Source organism: Ovis aries, chromosome 4, assembly GCF_016772045.2.
Source record: "Ovis aries strain OAR_USU_Benz2616 breed Rambouillet chromosome 4, ARS-UI_Ramb_v3.0, whole genome shotgun sequence".
Lineage (NCBI taxonomy): Eukaryota > Metazoa > Chordata > Mammalia > Artiodactyla > Bovidae > Ovis > Ovis aries.
Genome location: NC_056057.1, coordinates 11,493,631 through 11,517,677, shown reverse-complemented (window position 1 = coordinate 11,517,677; position 24,047 = coordinate 11,493,631). Strand labels below are relative to the sequence as shown.

Sequence of the window (24,047 nt, the reverse complement as noted above, 5' to 3'; positions counted from 1 at the left end):
AGGCTATGGTTTTTCCTGTGGTCAGGTATGGATGTGAGAGTTGGACTGTGAAGAAGGCTGAGCGCCGAGGAATTGATGCTTTTGAACTGTGGTGTTGGAGAAGACTCTTGAGAGTCCCTTGGACTGCAAGGAGATCCAACCAGTCCATTCTGAAGATCAGTCCTGGGTGTTCTTTGGAAGGAATGATGCTAAAGCTGAAACTCCAGTACTTTGGCCACCTCATGTGAAGAGCTGACTCATTGGAAAAGACTCTGATGCTGGGAGAGATTGGGGGCAGGAGGAGAAGAGGACGACAGAGGATGAGATGGCTGGATGGCATCACCGACTCGATGGACACAAGTCTGAGTGAACTCCGGGAGTTGGTGATGGACAGGGAGGCCTGGCGTGCTGCGGTTCATGGGGTAGCAAAGAGTTGGATATGACTGAGCAACTGAACTGAACTGAAAGATTCAAATATCTTGTTATTAAAGTCATTTACACTTATTAAGCTATCTTTTAATGAAAAAACAAAATGCTTTTCTTAAAAAGTATCACAAAGATGTAGCACTTTTATTCTGAAGATGGGGAAAGCAAAGTACAGGTGAGCTAAAAGGACTCTCCAACTGATATGGCTGTCTCCAACAAGATAAATAATTCTCCTGTATCTGCTGTTATCACCTAGGAAAACACCCTACTGGGCAGATAACTGTTGATCATACAGTCTAGAGTGAACCAAAGTAGAAATGCAAGAAAACCAGCCATGAACTCTGTGTGAAAACTAAGAAGCAAGCAGGGCCTAATCAATTGAGAAATGAGACTGATTAGCTCTTTACGTGCCCAGCTGAATATGGCATTTAGACGCAAGGACTAAGCTTATCTCATGTTTGCTTTCTACAAGTGGCTGCATGTAAGTAACGGTTACCTGCAGGACCCACCTTACAAGTACACAGGCAGTTCCACAAGGAGATCGTTGTGCAATGTATGAATGGCACCACGTTCATACCTTTTCACAAGAGGGAAGATTTACTGTCAGTATTAAATTGACAGCAAATGAACAGGGAAGTGAGAGATGGAAAACGAAAAATGCAGGACACAGATTCACACTAACTCCCTTCACACCGACATATTCTCAGTGTTTCGTGTCATCTTCTGCCAGTTACAGGTATCTGCAGAGACCAGTGAACGCAGAGTGGCAATCAGCCCTTTGTCACCTGTGTTGACCACATGCCACGCTGTGCCCTTTACTTCAGCAATTCAGCTCTCAAAGACTCAGGACACAAGGCCCTTTTCTCATGAGATGCTTCAGGATTCTGGGAGCTAGCAATGTTACAGGCCGTGTCAAGCAATCCTGGACCAACACCAACAAGCTTCTTCTACTCCCCAGTCAGAAAGAATATACAAAAAATTTCTTAGCAGACAGCTGGCAGGAGTGCACAGGCAATTGATTTTTATGTCATTTAGGACATGACTGAAGCGACTTAGCAGCAGCAGCAGCAGGATGGTAGAAGATCATTAGCTTCAAAGAAGATTTCAGAGTAACAGTACACAGTTATTAAAAACTAACTGAGTTCCAGAGTTTATCACTGGCTAACTGACATTTTATCTGTGATACAAAGCAGATGCTTAAGAATGTTGAACATACGATCCTACACCTATGCCTGCCTAACTGGCAAGTCTTTCCCTGAATCACCTAAGCCAGGTTTTGCTGTTCTAAGACAGAAGTTAAATTCAAACAGAACAAAGCTTATAGGAAAAAAAAAATCCATTATTTAAAAAGAAAAAAAGGGAGGGAGGGGAAGTAGGAAGTCCCACAATCACCATTCTGCCTGCCACTCCGGCACTGAAGAGGTTTACCCAATGAAATTACTTCTTACACTGATTTCAGGATACAAGACCATTAAAATTAGAACACGGTTTAGGAAAAAAAAAAAAAAAAAAGGAATTCCATTATAGTTGCATGCAATCTGTCTGCTATGAAAAAATACCAAAATGCAGTCTCATTTGGTCATGTTAGAGTATTTATTAAATTTCATCATTTATGATCACTGTGTCATTAACTCTAACACAAATGTTGACATTTAAAAACACAGAGAGCATACTGATTCTTCAACTATTTAGCTTACATGTACTTTTCAATGGTCATGCAGTATTCATAATTAGGAGACATTACACATTAACCCCCTCATATTACACTTATTCAGAACTAAATTTAGAGGGTAGAAAAGTGCCAACAGAAATTCATTCTCCGAAACCACCCGTGAGTGTACTGTCACTGTTCTGTCTGACCATAAGCTTAGAGTACATTCTTCAGCAAAATGGATAACTGTAGTCACGTAACAATAGTTATGATGAGGCAATATCATTTCAAGGAAGGAATACAACAAATGAGACCAAAAACTGAAGAGCTGAGATCACGGCATATAAAAATCATTTGCGAACACCACATAAACTTCAGTGTTTTCCACTTTCCAGCTGGAAAGAGCATGCACAAAGTTTCCTTAGGACAGCTGTCAGCAGTGCATGAAAAACTGGCTTTCATGTCATGTGTGCCAAGAGACCATCAATGCCACTGAGGAAAAAGGACTGTGTTCATTATCTTTTGGGTCTGTCTATATCATCTATAGCTGAGAGAAGTTTTTGCCTTGCTTTCTTATTGATATGGGATCCCAGGCAAACATTTACCAGGTTGGTCAGCTGCTTCGTTGAATACTCCTGCTCAAAACAAAGAAGATTCAAATTTAGTACACTGTAACACATGTGTGCGATCAATGCAGAAAAAGAACAGACACAGATGGATAATCAGGACTCAGTGGGGTAATTACTGAGCACTATCAATCAGTGAAAAGCAGTGGAAATTATAACTGAGACATGGAAAACAAGCTGGTTTACCAAGTTGTAATAAGGGAGTAAGAGTATCCACAGCATGAATTTGAAAGAGGAACCACCAGAATCTTTTTAATATGGCACGTGCATGCATTGAAGCTCAGTCACTAGTTGTGTCTGATTCTTTGCGATCCCATGGACTGTAGCCCACCAGGCTCCTCTGTCCATGGAATTCTCCAGGCAAGAACACTGGAGTGGGTTGCCATTTCCTTCTCCAGCGGATCTTCCCGAACCAGGGAACGAACCTGCATCTCCTGCATTGTCAGGCAGATTCTTTACCGCTGAGCCAGGGAAGCCCTTCATATGGCACATAACATGCCAACGCTCATTATTTTTAAGGTCACGCACTATGCTTCTTTCTGCGATGGTCTTTGCCATCCAGTTATCAAAATACACTGACATTTCAAAAATGTATATACAAATAAAATGCTACTAAGTAAGTAGCTTCTAGCACTGCACATTTTGCACATTTTAGATAAAAGCAAAAAAAATCTCCAAACACAGAACAATTCTTCTGAGGCATAACAAATGAATAAGGTAATAACAAAGATCAGAAAATTATTGGTTCTTAAACCCTTGTATCTTAACAGTAGCTAGAAAGTAAAACTGAAGCCACAGTTAACCTGTGAACAACTCAGGGATTAGGGTACTTTCCACACAGCGGAAAACTTGCACACATTTTATAGTTGGCCCTCCTCATCCGATGTTCCTCCATATTAAAGAATTTAACCAACTGAGGATAACGTAGGTATCCACTATTGAAGAAAACTGCATATAAGTGGACCTGTACAGTTCAAATCCATGTTGTCTGATGCTCAACTATCTAAGTATTTTTTTGCTGTACAAACTGTACAAAGTTCCTGGCTTTCAGATCAGTTGTCATGAGCATGATGACATGTTCATCATGAGCATGATGAACAGGACTCATCAGAAAGTTCTGCATCTTGATTTGGTTCTGGAGAATTAAGACTAAGAGTTTGGCAAGGGAAAGAGCTGTGTTCTATCATCTAGTGAGAAAAGAACATGTCTTCACTGGAGACAACATTAAATACAATGCAACTTCAAAATACAGGAAAGAGTTCATTTTAATAATTCAGCGAACTGCTGTTTGTGTGTCTGATCTCTGAGAGCACCTGTCAACATCTGTTGAATTCTCTCAAGTGATCACTCAACATTTAGGAAGTACTATCCAGGCACCATACAGGCATTGTGGAAAGAGCTCTAGAAAACAGGGCAATCTTGCTGCAAGGAAAATTTCACTGTATTACAGATATCAGTGAGTAAAGCTCTTCTGAAACACTAAGCTATGACAGCATACTAAAAAGCAGAGACATCACTTGGCTGACAAGAGTCCGTATGGTCAAAGCTGTGGTTTTGCCAGTGGTCACGTACGGATGTTAGAGCTGGACCACAATGAAGGCTCAGCACTAAAAAATTGATGCTTTCAAACTGTGGTGCTGGAGAGGATTCTTGAGAGTCCCTTGGACTGCAAGGAGATCAAACCAGTCAATCCTAAAGGAAATCAGTCCTGAATATCCACTGGAAGGACTGATGTTGAAGTTGACGCTCCAACACCTTGGCAACCTGATGTGAAGAACTGGCTCACTGGAAAAGACCCTAATGCTGGGAAAGATTTAAGGTAGTAGGAGAAGGGGACAACAGAGGATGAGATGGCTGGATGGCATCACTGACTCAATGGATGTGACTTTGAGCAAACTCTGGGAGATGGTGAAGGACTATCTACCGTGCTGCAGTTCATGGGGTCACAAAGAGGTGAACGCCACTCAGAGACTGAACAACAACAGAAGGCTTTAGTCCACTGTGTCAACAGAAGAAACCCTAAAATGGGCATCTTTCCTACATCAAATAACGGATCTCTATGAGTTGGGCTTTTTCTCCTCAGCTACTTGTCCCAAATCCCTTCCTCAATACCAACTCCAAAGTGTTAACAGCTTAAGCTATGAAATGGATTCTAGCCACATTCAGCAGTTCATCTGCATCTGATCTAGCTGTCTTGTTCCTCAAATGACAGAGGTCAATGAGATAAAAAGTGCTGACATTTCTCAGTTCTGGCGTACTGATCAAAACCACTGAAAAGATCTACGTTTCTATTTTACTGTCAAAGATCTGAGACTGCCCTATGGTGGGCCCATCAACACAAAATTCAGGTTAATGGTCCAGACTAAACCTCATTTCCTTCTTCTAAAGTGCTGAAATTAGAAAGGATGTGCCTGATAAATATAAATAATTCCTTACTTCCTTATCCAGTCAAATGAAATAAAAACTTACATAACTTTTACCTATGATGTTTATAGCTTGTGAGTACTAGAGTTATTGATGGAATAAGATTCAGTGAAGATTTTAACACTTCCCATATTTTCATTAAATCCATCTTCACATACTGCCTAACTAGACAAATGATATGACAATCATATCAAAAAGCTCCTTGTATTGAGCATTCCCTGGTGATAAATGTTGACTTGAACTGTGTCAAAAATTCATAATCTTAAATAACACTTATTAGTATATGTAGTATTAGTATATGTAGTATTTTTCTCTATATATCTATATACTCACACAAAAGAAAAACAATTTTACCTATACTTAAGGTAAAATCTAATGTAGGATGAAGTTAAATTGAGCTATTTAAATAATAAATATTTGAATATTCAATCATTAGGTTTCACTGGTGGCTCAATGGTAAAGAATCTGCTTGCCAATGCAAGAGATGTGGGTTTGATCCCTGCATTGGGAAGATCCCCTGGCAAAAGAAATGGCACCCCACTCCAGTATTCTTGCCTGGAGAATCCCATGGACAGAGGAGCCTGGTGGGCTACAGTCCATGGGGTCACAGAGTTGGACATGACTTAGTAACTAAACAACAAATATCCAGTCATCACTACTACATGTCAGTGTTTTCAGAACATCACTGTTGATGGCTACAAGAAGGTTTAAGTTGTATATCAATTCAGTTCCATTCAGCTGCTCAGTCCTGGAGCTTGCTGAAACTCATGTCCGTCGAGTTGGTGATGCCATCCTGGGTGGCGGCAGTGGTAAAGAACTTGCCTGCCAACGCAGGAGATGCAAAAGACACGGTTCAATCCCTCGGTCAGAAGATCCTCTGGAGAAGGAAATGGCAATCCACCCCAGCTTTCTAAAAGTTATACACAGACTTTAGCTTGAGAACCATTTCAATGCTCCTGTGTTTGTCCTGAAGTTTACCAATTGCAGCTCTTTTCCTACAACACAGTTGCAGGGAAAACACAGCTAAAGTTCAGACTCTGTTTTTCCAGATAATTACTGTTGCAGTTCACAAAGTCTCAAAAGGGTCTGATGAGGCAAAGGGCGCTGCACAGACACAATGTGAATGTGGTAAAGAACTGGCCTAAGTAGATCATGCTTAAAAAAAAAAAAGTTTGTTTCATCCATGATTTTGAATTATCTAACATACCACACAAGCACAACACAGAAGAGGAGGAGTGAAAATTTAATTAACTGCTTCTCAGCTCTCACCCTGTGCTCTTTGATCCAGCGTTCCATGTCATTCTCGGTTAGGTAGTATGCTTTAATATAGGTTTCCACAAATTCTTTATCCGGAATGGGTCTGATATCAGTTAGCTTTTCAAGTTTCATTAAAAACTGTTGAAAATCCAATTGCATCAAGGCACGACCCTCATTGCTACACTTCTTGACGTTGGCGTATCTGAGATACACAATAATAAAAAAGCACCAGTGATGGGATGGTTAGGAAAAGAAACCTTTAGGCACTTATTAAACTTTTCTCTAACCCACATTTGCTGAGATGCTATAAGAAAAAGAGGACATAAGTGTTGAGTCAGAAGGACTGTGTTGTGTTTGGGCCCTGCCACTCAGCAATCATTTTACTTATCTGGGCCTCAGTTTTCTCATTTGCAAAGCAAAGAGATCAAGCAACTTCTAAGGTTCTTTGCTGTTCTACAGGCCAGAGTTCTGCAAAATCAATTAACATACTCATCTGTAAGAAAGTTAAACTGACATTCAAGTTAATCTGGCTGCAAAGATTTATAATATTAAGCTATGAATATTCTCTAGTAATCTTAGCTTCATAAAACTGTTCAATATAACTACTCAATGCAAAGAAAACAAATGAAATAACACTCCCATAAACATTCAGCAAACCTAAGAAACAGAAGCATAGAAAGTATATACATATTTCTCATAATAAAACACTTTTATAGACTTATTTCTGAGACCCCACACTACTAAAAAATTGCATGTCCTAAGGTGGGCCAGTAATAAGAATATATTTGCTAACCCTAACAGTACAATTTTATTATTCATTAAGTCAGAGTCTCATTCCTTCAATCACACAAAATGTGGAGAATTCAATCTGAGGAGATGAGGTACTTCCCCTAAGAAAATCTGCAAGAAGACTAGTTCATATTATTTGAAGTGATAAAGCTTTTTTTTTTCCTAATAAGTGTTTATATTGAAACATATAATATTTACTTGTCACTATTCTACTATTAAACAAATTTATTAACAGTAAATCCGTCATGACTGCTGACGCAGAGACATCTTGGGATTTACAGCACTGCTTACTTCAATACAAAATGCCAAGGCTGCTGTCAGCTTGCCGTTGTCACCTTCCTCTTTCTGACACATTCTTTTCTATAACAAATAAGAACTGAAGAGAAATCAGATGAACGACAGCGTGAAATTTCAGCTGATGTGCCATTCTAGATCACTGTGAATGGTCTTTGAAATAGAAGCTTGCTTTTTCCAGCTATATTTTAAATGTAATACTAATTTTTATTTGTGTTCCCGATGTTATGGACAGAATATAAACATGACCTCTGAGTAAGTGGGAAAATTACTTTTGATCTGTAAACTCAACATATGAAAGATTTATATGGTTTACAAGGATATAATAATGATATTATAAGCAGTGATATAGTGGTTTTGAGGACTGATTTTGCCATGAGAAAATTAGGAGATATTAAGCCTTCTCTGCATTTCAAAGACTGAGTGAACCTGGACAAGTAACTTAAACTCTTTAGCCTTGATTTTCTGAGGCGAGGCTATCTTTCTATTGACAAAACAGAGAACAGTACTATCAAAGAGAGTTTATGTTAGGATTTGATGACAGAATCCTGTGAAGGGCTTGGTCCAATAAATGACAAACAGTAATCAATGAACAGGATGTATAATAATAATCAGCATAATTATATTTGGTAGTAATAGTTTAACTTTCAGATAACCATTAGATGCTACATTCCTCACTCTGACTAGTTGATTCTAAGTCATCAGAAAGAAAAAAAGGGACACAGTAGGATTTAACATCTCTGAATTATTATGAGACTGTCTGCCATTTATCACCATCTCTTATCTATTCTCTGCATCTGTTGGTGATAACACATAATGTTACTCATATATTATGACTGAAGAATCAGATATGCTTTCGTGGAAAACTTACCCTTCCACAATAGTTCTATTAGCCAGGCGTATACAATGTTCCCAAAGTATATTAGACACGGGCAAGGGTATCCGAACTCTCTTAGAAACCTCATTTAACCGCATGTTAAACTGCTCAAATTCCTAAGAAAAATCATAGCCATATGTGAATACAATTATAATGCTTTCCCATCTTAGAGGCAAAAAAAGACTAAAAGACTCAGAATGAAATCAAGTAAAACAAAAAGAGATAATGCCCAAGATAACTTGGACTTACTGTGAAGTACATGAAATTGACTAATCATGTTGTAACATAGAGTACACTACATTTCCTCTCAAAGGAAGTAAGTGCCATTAACTGATTAAACAATATTCGAATGTTTCCACATCTCAAGTTTTCTAGGACTGTCAGTACGGTTAAAAAAGGCTTAATAACTAATACGTCTTTAAAAATATCTTCAAGAGACCCAGATTTTTAAAAAATGTTTTAATGAGCTTTCAACTCAGAGTAAACTATTTGTAATTTGTAGCTGTACTCCTTAGAGAGCAGTCTGATAAATTATTCTCTTTCCTAAACATTCTTTTAAAGTAAGTATCAATAAATGATCACATACTGAAAGATTCAAGTCATATAATGGCTGTAAATTTTCAGCACCAAAAAAACTCCATATTATCTCATAACCTACAGAAAAACTGAACATTTTTATTACTCATCAGTACCTTTTATGATACTACTCTCCTAAAAATAAAAACATACATAATTTAGACAATTCCAACAACATGAAAACAGCAGATGGCTCACCCTTCAATAAATTTATATTTCTGATTTCTTGGGACTATTATCATCTAAATATGTTCATTAACAAAAGTAAATGCTGTTGATTCTTTCTTGACAATACCAGTTCAAATAAATTTAACAGCCCTTACAACGTATTTTCTCTCTAGTCTCCTCAATAAAGAAGCTACGCAATACGTAACAAGTCAAGACGGACAATGTGTTCGAATAACACACACGTTGGAAAAAAATCTAAACTGACCATCATCACTATTGCATGATGGTTGTGCTATCCTTTGCTACTTCCTAGATCACAATTGTTTTGATGATTTATTCTTTGACAGTTAGCAACTTTTAATTATTTATGAGAAAGAAGCGGGTCTTCAATCCATTAAGCTTGCTTTTGAAAATCAAAGTAAATAAGTAATTGCTCCTCCTCTTTTTTCATTTCATGAATCTAGCAGGACCAGTAGTATTTGCTACCAGATTTATGCTTCACTACAGTAAAAGCTGCTTTAGATTTTAAAAGTCACAATACTTTTTATTAATATTTTAAAGATAAATTTATATGCTTATTGTATAAAATGCCATTCTACTCATTGCTAAATCCAATCTTCAAGAATGCTTACTGTTAAATGAATAATAAAATTATTTCATTTTACTTATGATCCATTTGGGACAACAAATGCAGACTGCTTTTAACTGAAGGTTTGGACTTGGGAAAATAACAAAAAGAACAATTCATCATAAAAGTTCCCTTATGAGGGAAAGTCTTAAGCTGCTGAACCTTGAGTTCAGGTTAATAATCTGAGTAACACTGGCTCTTTCTTATAATATTTCTTGAAATTTAGATTAATTGAAGCAGGTAGCCTCTTTCTACTATATATATATATATATATTCACAGAGGGCAGAAGTCTCTCTTTTCTTGCATCTCCGTTAAGTACTGTAATTGTTGTCACTGTTTAGTGCGAAGTTGTGTCCAACTCTTTGCAACCTAATGGACTATAGCCCACCAGGCTCCTCTATCTACAGGATTCTCCAGGTAAGAATACTGGGGTGGGTTGCCATTTTCCTCCTCCGCGGGATCATCCCACCCACTGAACCCAAGTCTCCTGCATTGACAGGGGGATTCTTTACTGCTGAGCCACGTTAAGGAAGCCCAAGTTCTCTAATTGAGTTCAGTTCAGTCACTCAGTCATGTCCGACTCTGAGACCCCGTGAATCGCAGCATGCCAGGCCTCCCTGTCCATCACCAACTCCCAGAGTTCACTCAGACTCACATCCATCGAGTTGGTGATGCCATCCAGCCATCTCATCCTCGGTTGTCCCCTTCTCCTCCTGCCCTCAATCCCTCCCAGCATCAGAGTCTTGTCCAATGAGTCAACACTTCGCATCAGGTGGACAAAGTACTGGAGTTTCAGCTTTAGCATCATTCCTTCCAAAGAAATCTCAGGACTGATCTCCTTCAGAATGGACTGGTTGGATCTCCTTGCAGTCCAAGGGACTCGCAAGAATCTTCTCCAAAACCACAGTTCAAAGCATCAATTCTTCGGTGCTCAGCCTTCTACACAGTCCAACTCTCACATCCATACATGACCACAGGAAAAACCATAGCCTTGACTAGACAGACCTTTGTTGGCAAAGAAATATCTCTGCTTTTCAATATGCTGTCTAGGTTGGTCATAACTTTCCTTCCAAGGAGTGTCTTTTAATTTCATGGCTGCAATCACCATCTGCAGTGATTTTGGAGCCCACAAAAATAAAGTCTGACACTGTTTCCACTGTTTCCCCATCTATCTGCCATGAAGTGATGGGACTGGATGCCATGATCTTCGTTTTCTGAATGTTGAGCTTTAAGCCAACTTTTTCACTCTCCTCTTTCACGTTCGTCAAGAGGCTCTTTAGTTCTTCTTCACTCTCTGCCAAAAGGGTGGTGTCTTCTGCATATCTGAGGTTATTGATATTTTTCCCAGAAATTTTGATTCCAGCTTGTGTTTCTTCCAGTCCAGCGTTTCTCATGATGTACTCTGCATATGATTTAAATAAGCATGGTGACAATATACAGCCTTGACGTACTCCTTTTCCTATTTGGAACCAGTCTGTTGTTCCATGTCCAGTTCTAACTGTTGCTTCCTGACCTGCATATAGGTTTCTCAAGAGGCAGGTCAGGTGGTCTGGTATTCCCATCTCTTTCAGAATTTTCCAGTTTATTTTGAGCCACACAGTCAAAGGCTTTGGCATAGTCAATAAAGCACAAATAGATGTTTTTCTGGAACTCTCTTGCTTTTTCCATGATCCAGCAGATGTTGGCAATTTGATCTCTGGTTCCTCTGCCTTTTCTAAAACCAGCTTGAACATCTGGAAGTTCATGGTTCATGTATTGCTGAAGCCTGGCTTAGAGAATTTTGAGCATTACTTTACTAGCATGTGAGATGAGTGCAATTGTGCAGTAGTTTGAGCATTCTTTGGCATTGCCTTTCTTTGGGACTGGAATGAAAACTGACCTTTTCCAGTCCTGCGGGTACTGCTGAGTGTTCCAAATTTGCTGGCATATTGAATGCAGCACGTTCACAGCATCATCTTTCAGGATTTGAAATAGCTCAACTGGAAATTCCATCACCTCCAGTAGCTTTGTTCATAGTGATGCTTTCTAAGGCCCACTTGACTTCACATTCCAGGATGTCTGGCTCTAGGTGAGTGATCACACCATCGTGATTATCTTGGTCGTGAAGATCTTTTTTGTACAGTTCTGTGTATTCCTGCCACCTCTTCTTAATATCTTCTACTTCTGTTAGTACTCTAATTAGCAGGTCATAAAAAACAGAATCAACTTTTCAAAAATAAAACTGTTCAAAAAAGTGTGATTATAAATTACATGTATCTTTTATATTCCAAATTAAAATTCCCAGCTGAAGTCACCTGGGTGCTCGAGAAATCAAAGTCCTTCCAGGGTGGCAACTATCAAGATGTGCAGATCTTGTGCTAACACCTGGACACTTTTAACTGGATCTTGGCACCCTTAGTTCCTTGACTCTGAGGACAGTCTCAAAGTCCTCAACCCAGCCCTCCAGAACGGTCCTAGATGCGCTGGGAGTTGGTACCCCAGATGAATCCGGCTGCTATCTCTGCTTTGATCTCTGGGTTTGTTGACTGGTTCTCAAGTACTCCAGGCTATTATTTACTGCCCTGGATGAAGCAGGTAAGAATGTTTGTGTAAATGAGATAAATAGGGAGTCAGGAAGGGCCAGCTTTCTTTTTGCTGACAAATACGAAAAGCAACACTTTTCTGAAAGCTGTTTTCATTTTCTCAGTTGCTCTTGCCTCACCTCAGACGTGCTCATGGTTCATCGCCTCACTTCCTTCAGGCCTCTCATTATCACTTTGAGTCCTTCTTTGACCACAAGGAAATAGATGGCATTCCTCCCCCAACCCACACTCTGCCGCTCTCTATCCCTCTTCTGCTGGTTGTTTTTGCACAAGACTATTCACCACCTGACACATTATATCTCTTTACTGTTGTCCCTGCTCCAGCATATAAATACCCTGACGGCACATTAAGCTCCTTAGTTCACAACTAACTATATTGCTAGCAGCTAGGTCAGTGTTCGACACATGTCAAATGATTTATAAATATCTCTTGATACATAAATGAAAAAACCAAACAACTACACTTCTTTTCAGAAAACTTATAAATTTAAGTCAGTAAACACAATGGTGTTTGCATGTCACATGGCAAAAGTTAATGTGATTTCTGGGAAAAACCAACTAGAATAGCCAGGAGTATGATCTCTTGCCAATGAATATAAACATAACTATAGAAAGGTCTTCTTGTCACTACAGCCATGGCTATTGAGATTATGTAATATGAGAGGCAGCCAAGACACATTAATCAAACTCTAACTCAAAATGGGAAATTTGTGAGCAAAGACAAAATCTGCCAAGTATTCCTGGGTCTAAAAGAACACAAAATTTGGAAGGAAATCCAAATCCAATTCAGGAGATTTAAGATCACAAGAATGCTCGAATATGGTAAAAACCATAATCTCACAACTTTAGAGTGACTGCTATTACAGGAATAGTTTCATACTATAAACATCTTTAACAAAGGGGTTTCCCAGAATACTTGCCTTCAACAGTGTATCTACATATATGTTGTGCTGTGACATAATTTCTTTTACATCCCATTTCACATTAGCCATTAGCAGCAGCATCTGTTCATAATCAATGGCTTTACCAGCTACAATCCAGTAAATTGGTTTGCGTAGTTCACTGGCCGTTGAGACCGTCTGAAACAAATTTCACAGAAAACCAAACTTTTTCTCAAGGTATCAAATTTATAAAGACTATTTTGCCCCCATTTCTAGTACACATCGTATCTGAAAATAAAACACTATACATTTGGAGATATAAATTATGAAAATACTTTAACTTGTGGGCGAAAAATCTTACTCCAAATAAAATTTTGAGACATTCAGTATGCTTCAGTTAACTGGCAATACAACAGTAAAACTACAGATTTTCATGGAGATGAGCAAATATTTATCAAATTCTTTTGCTTTTCTCCATTTCCATTCCCATTTCCACACTGCAACTCAAGATCCGATCATCTCTTACCTGAAGTAGTCCAAAAGTCTTCAGGCTGGTCTCCTGTCTCTAGGTTTGCCATCTAAAGTCCATTCTTCACGCCACCCCCACGGCTCTCTTTCCAAAACACACACCTCACTGTGCTACTCATCGCCTCCTTCAAATCCTCCAGCAGCTTCTCAGTACCCTTGGAACAAAGTCCAACTCCCGGCTGGGAGCGCTGGATGTCACGTAACTTCAGCTTACTCAATCTAGCCATCTTTCTCATCACTATCCCTTTCCCCTTGTCTAAGAATCTGAATCTTCCTCAGCTCCACCATGCCTCTCTCTCACCTGTGGGTTTTCATACAGGCCACTGCCTCAGTCAAAATATACCCCTTACGGGTGATTTGTGTTGTTGTATGGCAGAAACCAATGCAACATTGTAAAGCAATTATCCTCCAATATTAAAAAAAAATTGTAAAATTTTTAAAAATAAAAATTAAATTATATAAACCTAATGAAATATATCAAAAACACAGATTAAAAATTATATATATACTCCTGACTCTTCCTCTTCAGTCCAGTTTAAACATCATTTCCTCAAGACAGCATTTCTCTGCCAAATATACCCGCCCCATCTCTAGTCAAGGTTAAATACCCTGCCACTGTTTCTTTCCCAGAACTATAGTTTATTGTAATAAGGGTTTTTTTTCCTCTATTTTTAATTGAAGGATAATTACAATATTGTGTTGATTTCTGCCATATATCTGCAAATATTAGCCACAGGTATACATATGTCCCCTCCCTATTGAACCTCCCTCCCACTTCCCACCCCATCCATCTAGGGGGTCACAGAGCCCCGGTTTGAGTTCCCTGAGTCATACAGCAAATTCCCACAGGCTATCTATTTTCCATATGTTAGTGTGTAATACAGTTTTAACTGGCTCTCTCACGAGACTAAAAGTTATATGAGGAGTTCAGTAAGTATCTAGTTAATACAGGAATTCATGAATGAATAAACAAATACTCTAATCCAGCTCTCCTGAAGTTGAGACACTGATCATTAGCAAAAAATAAAAAAATAAAATAAACAACATGTGACAGTCTTATCTTGCTCACAGAAAGGATATACCAGACGTGTCTGACCTGAGAATAAAACTGCTGAAGAAATGGTTTTTTGACTGCAGGCATCACAGCATCCAGATGAGGCTGAAGGAACTCAAACTGCTCAGCCAAGAATACCCTAAAGGGAATGAATAACCCACCATGTAAACGAAACACAGGATTTAGAGCCTGTCAATATTTCTGTGTAACTAATCTTTAAGATCTCTGACCAAAAGTTTAACAAAGTTCTTTTCCATTTTAAAGCACGACCATGCACGGCCACTTGACACACTCATTTGCAATTCACACAAAAATTAATGCTGAGTTATCTCTGAATGCGAGCTGATGTGAAAGGAGCGTGACTTCAAGGGAGCCGAGCTGGTTACCACAAGGTATACAGGCATGCTGCTTTGCCTGTAAGACACGGGCACTGACAATGCAGAAGACAGAGAAAAGAAGACAATGGCATTTTCTGAAAGGATTTCTTTCAAAGGTCCCATGTAAATTACACACAACAGACCCATGAATTCACAGATTTAATGCCTGGTGCTTTTCAGAAATAACCCAAACATTCGTAACATGAAATAAACTGGAACTTGGCTGAGGCACACACATGAACTTCAGGGCAGGAGGCTGGTGTGCATGAATGGGAGTCACTCAGCCCGAAGACTGCTGGCAGTCATTCTATTTTTCCCTACCTTTGGTTACATACACAAAAACTCAGAGTATTCTGCCTGACGTCAGTTGCTCAGTCATGCCCACATCTTACGGAAGAAGTTACACACTTTAATTTTACTAAAGAACTTGGTGATTTACAAAGGTCAAGGACCGACTCCATTTAACTGACAGTGTCACTACAGTCTCTCTAGAGTCATAATTCAGTGGGAAAATATACGGAACCATACTATAACACGGGCTTCCCCGGGGGCTCAGCAGTAAAGAGTCCACCTGCCAAAGCATGAGACCCGGGGTCGATCACTGGGTTAGGAAGGTCCCCTGGAGAAGGAAATGGCAATCCACTCCAGTATTCTTGCCTGGAGAATCCCCTGGGTAGAGGAGCCTGGTGGGCTACAGTCCATCTGGTCGCGAAGAGTCCAGACACAACTCAACGACTAAACAACAGCAGCAGCATACTCTAACGTGTTCCTCTGAAGTCTCACTTAAAGCAAGGATCACGCTGCCAAGGAACAAACCTTAAAAGATTTCCCTTCTTCCATTTATACACCGAAAAATCAACCATGCCAGTTTAAAAATCAACTGGGACTCTTTCTTAGGACATATTTCTCAGAAACACTGAGTAATTTAAGTAATATTGACTACAATGCTTACGTTTATCATCTTTCTTGACTATTTAATAGCAAAGCAACTGTTTTTAATAACTTACAAGGATTCTGTGGCGACCACTCTTTCCGCCAACCCATACAGTGTGTCCCCAGAGGTCAACACCACTAGGTGACTCAGGTGAGGACTCGGCACCTTCTCCTTCCTCTCTTCTGCTGCTGTGAGTGTGGCAGCGGAATCAGCCGAAACCTCCTGAAAAGATAACACACGTGCACACGCACAGCCTGGAACAGCAACTTTAACAGCAATAGACCGCATGAGATTACAATACCGGACCTACAATTAAAATGCTCTCAGGCATATGTTAATCACACTTGATTTCAGTTCTTTTCCCCTCCTTTTATAGTTCCTAACTAGTAGAACCTTCCTTTTTACACTAAAGGAAAATGACCCAACTCTATACACTATTTTTCTAAATGTGGTCAAACAAGAAATCCTTCAGTTCAGTTCGGTTCAGTTGCTCAGTCATGTCCGACTCCTTGCAACCCCATGAATCACAGCGCGCCAGGCCTCCCTGTCCATCACCAACTCCTGGAGTTGACTCAAACTAATCCTTATGAAGGAACAAATATTTCATAGAGACAATAGTGAGAAGTCTTCCAAGAACTTATAAATGTTGAAAAAGAGACTGCCCCACCAGGATCAAACTGTTAAAATGCAAAAAACTGTGGAGTGATCAATCAACCCTTTCACATTGAAGTTTTAACCAAGGTAATCTTGGCGTATTCCCAAGAAGGTAGGACTAAAATGTAGTTCTAAACTGAAATGGAATCAACTGTATTGTATATGTCTATGCAGAGATGACTGATCTGCAGGGAGATGGCAGATGAAAATAAAAGAAAGGGGTGTCCAAAGAGATGAGTGGGCTGAACCTTAAAAGATCCTCGAAGAAAATTATAGCACAAAAATTGAATATAAACAAAGCTAGAAGGGTACAAAACGTAAATCTAGATTACTTTTTAAATCAATCTTATAATCACAAATCTCTTAACATTTGCCTTGTGGAACAAAAAGAGACATCAAATGCATAGAACTCTGGGGGCATAATAGGTTTGTAAATTTAGCAAAATGGAAATAATACATTATAAAACCTTTCAAGTTAGAAAATGGTTTTATTCTGTTTTTTAATAGCCTGTCTTCTACTAAAGGTACTGTCTCTCTTCAATCTCTAATTACTCAATTAGCATTTAAAAGTTATTTTGTGAACAACTGTGTTTTCTCTCCGGACGATCAGGATAACGGAACCATGCAAGTTAATCAATGTCATGGCTCCATTATTTATTTCCTTCTACTAAAAAGGAACAAAAATCACCCCGCTACTGAAAAAAAAAAAATCACAAAATTTCATACCGTTTCATACCAATTGGTTGCCTGGGCTATTATATTTAATAATTTAATCCTGGTGGCTATTTAATCACCACCTACCAGACTGTCCAAGTAAAAAGCCTTAGAATCACTCTTGACCCCTCTTCCTTCTCACCTCCATCATGCCTGGACAACTCTCTTGTCTGATTCTTCCTCATGTCATTACTTCATCAGAACCAGGGCCTCACAACATTCCTGACCAGACCCATTCTAAAAGTCCCTTAATAGTCCCTCAAGCTTCTCCTGTTTCTACTCCACTTTCCACACTGGTTTATTTTTCAATAATACCTAGGTGATTTTTCTAAAATGGACACATGATCACACCAGTCTGTAATTTAAAAATCTCAACTGACAATCCCTTCCTTACGGAGAAAAAGCCTAAACTTGTTGCCACGACATCACTGCTTTATCACCTTGCCAGCCTCATTTCCAGACGATCTCTGCACCCCTAAGACCTGGTCACACTGGACTGCTGTTACGCCTGTCCTACTGACGCTCCTGTCAGAGCTCTTTTCTCCTTGTCTTCCGAGCTCTTACTTCACTTTTTAAGTGTGAACTCATGCTCACCTCCTTCCTGTAAATTTCTCACTCTCCTGAGAAATGTACTTGTGTTACCGCTATCTACATGCATGCCCGTATGTGGCGTACAGCACAGGCTGCCAGTGGCTGTTCTCCCTTACAGCGCTGTGAGTTCCGAGGCAGGGACCAATTTCGCCCTCTCTGTACTTTAAGTTCGTGGCATGCCTCTTGGCATGAGCTGACCCTCCTCAGTTTCACTGATGGAGAACCTTCTCTTACTCTGTTATTCTCTTTCAAGCCCATTCATTGCCATCAGGCGTTTGTCTGCTTCACTCCACAAAGAAAGAGTTAGCTAAGTACCCACTGGCCTCCTTAGGACCAAGTCCAACAGTCAACTCTGAACCTCCATCTCTGAGTATTCCTCCTGACCTTTGAACCCAGCATGCTCCAGTCTTTATTCCTGACTCTTCTCTTAGTTACATTCTACTCCCTACACAATTTCATCCGGTCTCACAGAGTTAAATGCCATCCACATGTCAATAGCTCAAAATGTAAGCCCTGACCGGTCTCTCATCTTCAGCAGATTTAACATATCTGAAACTGAACTCCATGTCCTCCTAAAACGTGCAGCTCCTTTAGCCTTATCTACCCACTAATGGCACAGACTCCAGAGGTCAGCTGCCATCCTTGACTCCTCCCAGTGTCAAACTCCTCTTGTAATCCATCAACAAATCTTGATGGGTCTACCTTCAAAACAGACCCATCTGGGGAAATATGCTCAAGAAGAGCAAGAAAGTCACCAAAATGTCAACATGACGTAAGTAAATGGTATGTGCTAACTGTGCACTTAAATGGAAAAGCTTCTAAACAGGACCCATGTTTCAGCTCATACCAGGAGAGTAAGGAAAGGATATACAGCCCTTCGAAGACTTTAAGAAATGAAACCGTCATCTTTATTCTCACAGTGAAAGTTACATTCATAGCTTCTTCTGCCACTAATGTACTGACACAAAGAAAATCCATACTTACGGACTTTTCTGGATCAATTTAGAATATATTTTTTCTCATCAAAGATTCAAAGTTGGCCAAAGGTCTCAAAGCAAACAATTTAGCATCACCAGGTAGATAACTAAAAATTCACATTTCTGATACTACCACCACCTACGCCAGCCCTCTCTCCTACTTGTTCACTATTAGACCATCTTTTTTTAGACTTTTATTTGATGTGTCAAACAAATTTTCTTAGTTTACAGTGAATTTACATGATAAACAGTTTCAGGTGGCATTTTAAAGAACATGATGATTTGATTCTGACTTTTACAGCTTGAAGACAAGCAAAACTTAAAAAATATATATGGGGAAAATTACCCAAAGAGTGCTTATTAAAGTTTTAAGGAACACATAGGAGAAATATGAGGAAAAAACACTACTTCCATCCAGTGGTTTCAGACTGATTAGGCTATAATTTGTTTTAATAGACAAGAAATATATTGAATAGCAAGAAACCAATTAATGTTCTCTGCCAGTGTAGATGCAAATTAATGAAGATGATTTATATACCAGCTTATGGAAACCTGAGATCAAGGTCTAGTAAATGACAAATATATTTTTTAAAATAATAAAATAACACTTATCAGTATGAGCAACAATTTAACATGTAAACCATTGGAAACTAATGGGAATTTTCAGAAAAACTTCTGATGTACTGCTGTAGAGTCTTATCCATCAGAGGAGTCAGGACTCTAGAGAGACTCTGTCAAATGTCAAAGGTCAGTGCTCCTTACAAACGAAGGGGAACAACAGCCTGCACAGGCTTCTGGTGCAAAGTGCAGTCTTTGATTTAAGAGATGGGAAGAATAAGGTCTTAAACAAAGATATCTTTAGGGACTTCCCCAGTAGTTGAGAATCCGCCTGCCAATGCAGGAGACATGGGTTTGATCCCTGGTCTGGGAAGATTCCACATTCCACAACTACTGAGCCCACGTGCCACAACTATGGAAGCCCGTGAGCCTGAGGCTGTGGTCTGCGATGAGAGAAGCCATCGCAACGAGAAGCCCGCACATCACAGTGAAGAGCAGCCCCGCTGGGCCACAAGTAGAGGAGCCCGTGCACACCAATAAAGACCCAGAGTGCAGCCAAAAACAAACAAATAAACATCTTTACAAGACAAGGTACTAAAGGAAAAATCTATTTATTAGGGAGGGGTTTGTCTCTGGTTTAAAAAAATGCATTTATAAAATTGACTATTACACCAATTTAGGGGCTTCCCTCATAACTCAGTCGGTAAATCATCTGCTGGCAATGCAGGAGAGCCGGGTTCAAATCCGGGGTCAGGAAGATCCCCTGGAGAAGGAAATGGCACCCACTCTGGTATTCTTGCATGGAGAATCCCATGGACAGAGGAGCCTGGTGGGCTACAGTCCATGGGATCGTAAGAGTTGGACACGACTTAGCGACTAAACCACAAACCTCCGGGGAAAAACATCTCCAATGCATCAAGAACTGGTCTGACAGATGCTACAGATACATTGTTATGGGTGACCGCTTGTCTTAAAGAACAGCTAGTTTGGTCACTGTTTACTGGATCATGCTATCTCATTACACACTGTATAACAGCATTAAATCCACAACTCAAGGGTCAGATCTGGAATTTTGGCTTGACAATCGTAAGCTAGTAACTAGCAGAGCTACCAGAGAACCACTGGCGTGAATGACTCCAGGGGTATATTTTGGCCCATCTATCATCAGGCATTCAGCCAGAGACAAGAAATAATTCAGCTGTAGGCTAAGATCTGGAAAACAAGATCTTCAGGTCAAGATTATACTCAGTGTCAAACAAGGAGAAGCAAAATCAAAACAGATAAATGCCAATGGGGCTGAAAGTCAATGATGGATTTTATGCAAAACCAAAAAAAACCCTGATGACTGTGTCAAACAAGCTTTGACTCTGCAAATGAAGATCAGGATTAAGTGGACAACAAGACCAAGAAAACAAGCCAGGTTAATCCAGGTGACACCAAACTCAAGGATTCAAGTTTATTCATTTACTCTATATACATATATTGAAGAGATGCTGTATACAAAAGTAAGTGCTATGAATATGGATGTTTATTTTAAAAATAAGTGCTGAGCAAAAAGATCTCCAAATCTAAAGGGGACTGGATGAGACAGATACAGGTTATTTCCTCTGCATAAACAGTGCTCACATGAAATACCCACACACGGCTCTCTCACTTTACTCATATCTCTGTCTGAAGAGCACTGTCCCGTCACCCTGCTTCGTTTTCTTCTTGGCACTTATCAGGACCTGCTACTCTTACATATATATATGTCTCGCTGCCCCAGTAAAATGTAAGTTTCAAGAAGATGAGAATTACCTCTATGTACTGATGACTTCCACTATTACAGTAATGCATGATACATAATAATTATTCCAAATAAGTAATGCTTAAAAGAATGAATGATCACAAAAACGTCAATAAGAAGTATGCTCATAATATAGAGCTTATGCAAAAGTGATCGCTTATTTGGGTAAGTGAAGGAATAAAGGAAAATTCATGGATGCAGAGAAGAGCACTGAAGAACACACGTCTCTGGCTACAGTGACCAAGCATTGAGAAAATTTTTTTTTTCTTATATTAAATACTTGTGTTGGCTTAAATACTCTAGAGGATCAGTCCCAGTTTTGCAAACACAGCATTTTAAAACATGCATTTCATCACACGACAGTTAAGAATCAAGACTTCCTACTATATAGCCAATTAAATCCAAACATCTCAAATGTTAAAGACATTTACAAAGTGGTCCTTAAACAATCTTTGCAACACAACTCTCTGGCATAAACAGATGCCCCATCACAAAAACCTGTCAGTTTGGGCTGGGCTTGCTCCCACCTCCAAGCCCTTGCTCAGCCTTGGAACCTTAATTTGAATACCATTCCTCCTCCTTTTCCTCACGAATCCCATGCCTACTCTTCAAAGTCGAGCATCCTCCTGTCATTCTCAGACATTAATTCTGAAGATAAACCTTTCTTCTCTTTGAACTTGCACTGCACACAGAACCAGTATCATATTTTTTTGTGATACTAGCTTTCTCTCTCCATCTGGCTCTAAGAAACGTCCATCTCACTTTCTACAGGTAATCAGTGTACTAGGAACACAGGAAATTAACATTATGTATAGAAATACATTCACATGTAGTTGATTAGATGACCAATTTCTACTTAAATAACTCAAAAGAGTGGGTTCCAACTGATTACTTACCAGATCAATGAGGCTTTCTTGTATCCTGTTTAGAGTTGTTCTTAGCCGACTACTACTAAGACCTAGTCCTGTTGATTCCAACTGAAAAAGACAACGAAAAGCACGTTTCATCACTTTGGAGAAAACCCTGCAAATGTTTTAACTTTAAAGTAGTGGAAAGTATGTGATGAGTTTTTACTCAAATTCTTAGCATTCAGAGGGTTTCCAAACACCAAGTTACCAAAATAATCAAGGAAAGAAGTCAAATCTTCACCCTCAAGGGAACAAGAGAGCTATTGACACGAGTGTCACACTAACATCAATCAATCTAATGAATTTATCAGGAGAGAATTCACCAGAATTTCTTTCCCACAGATTACTACTTTCAACTGCAAAGCCTAAAAATTTTCATATACTTAAAGAACCCAAGGATGGGAAAGGTCACACTGACACAGAAAAAACAAAACAGAGATGACACATATTTTCAATATCAAGAATGAGAGTATGGCTAACACTATAGATTCTTAAACATTAAAAGGATAATAAGATAATTTTATGAATAATTTTATGCCAATAAATTTACCAAACCAGATAAAATGGACAAATTCCTTGACAAACTCATAAAAACTGACCTTAGAAGAAACAGAATATTTACCAGTTATTGTTAAATTTAATAAAAACCTTCAAAAAGTACTAACCCTACATAGACTCTTAAAAAATATAAAAAATAATATTTTCCAATTGTTTTATGAGACTAATATTACACTGATTTCTAAGCCAAAGATATCACAGAAAACCTAAGTACAGACTCACAAACTTTATGAACACAATTTTTTTTTTAATTCTTAAGAAAATATTGAGGAAAGAGAAGGGGACGACAGAGGATGAGATGGATGGATGGCATCAGCAACTCAATGGACATGAGTTTGAGCAAATTCCAGAAGACAGTAAAGGACAGGGAAGCCTGGCATGCTACAGTCCATGGAATTGCAAAGAGCTGGACACGACTTAGTGACAAACAATAACAAGAAAATATTACCAAATTCCTTCATGACCAAGTGGTGTTTGTCTTGGGAATACAAGACTGGTTTAATAGCCTAAAATACTACTTTGAAATTAACCAACATAATTCATCATATTAATATATTTCTTTAGGAAAGAAAGTTATGATTGCTTAAATAGATTCAGAAACTTCATCCCTTCATGATAACATGAATTTATCCTTTCATAATAACAATTCAGAAACCAGTAACAGAAGAGAATTTTGTCAATATGATCACAGGACTCTATAAAATAGCTGGCATCATGGTGAAAGGCTCAAAACTTTCTATCCTGGAGAGATGAGGGAGGAGGGAACAGGACGTCAACTCACACCACTTTTATTTTACGTTGTGCTGGAGGTTAAGTTTTTGTAATTTTTCTCCAGCATACAGATATATATGCTACATGAGGCCTACAGACTAAAAAATAGAAGGCAAATAGACTGGAAAAGAAGAGGTAAAGCTGAATATCAGATACTTCCCTTTAAGCGCTGATTTAACTCCTCTCCACGAATTTTGGTATGCTGTGTTGCCATTATCATTCACTTTGAAATAGTTTCTAATTTCTCTAGTGGTTTCTTATTTAACCCAATTTTTATTTAGGTGTGTGTTAATTTTGAAATATTTCAGGTTTCCCATTTTACTGTTATTTCTTTCTAATTTAATTATATTGACATCAGAAAATATATCCTATATGATTTCTATGGTTTTTAAACTCATTGGAACATGTTTCATGGCCCAGAAATATGGTCTATCCTGACAAATGTTCAAGCCTGAACAGAACTGTTTTAACCAATATG

The 24,047-nt window shown here is 38.9% G+C and overlaps 1 protein-coding gene across 1 annotated transcript in view; it reads right to left on the bottom strand.

The window, feature by feature from the left end:
* Nucleotides 1-1,979: 1,979 nt before the first annotated feature.
* The window catches only part of VPS50 (VPS50 subunit of EARP/GARPII complex), a 137,748-nt gene continuing 115,680 nt past the window's right edge, over nt 1,980-24,047 (bottom strand). The window contains exons 22-28 of the mRNA XM_004007717.4: nt 22,229-22,309; nt 16,126-16,274; nt 14,784-14,880; nt 13,199-13,357; nt 8,318-8,439; nt 6,376-6,565; nt 1,980-2,691 (exon numbers count right to left, since the gene is read on the bottom strand). Of these exons, the coding sequence (XP_004007766.1) occupies nt 2,572-2,691; nt 6,376-6,565; nt 8,318-8,439; nt 13,199-13,357; nt 14,784-14,880; nt 16,126-16,274; nt 22,229-22,309 (918 nt within the window). The 3' untranslated portion in view covers nt 1,980-2,571. The remainder of the gene's footprint in view (nt 2,692-6,375; nt 6,566-8,317; nt 8,440-13,198; nt 13,358-14,783; nt 14,881-16,125; nt 16,275-22,228; nt 22,310-24,047) is intronic.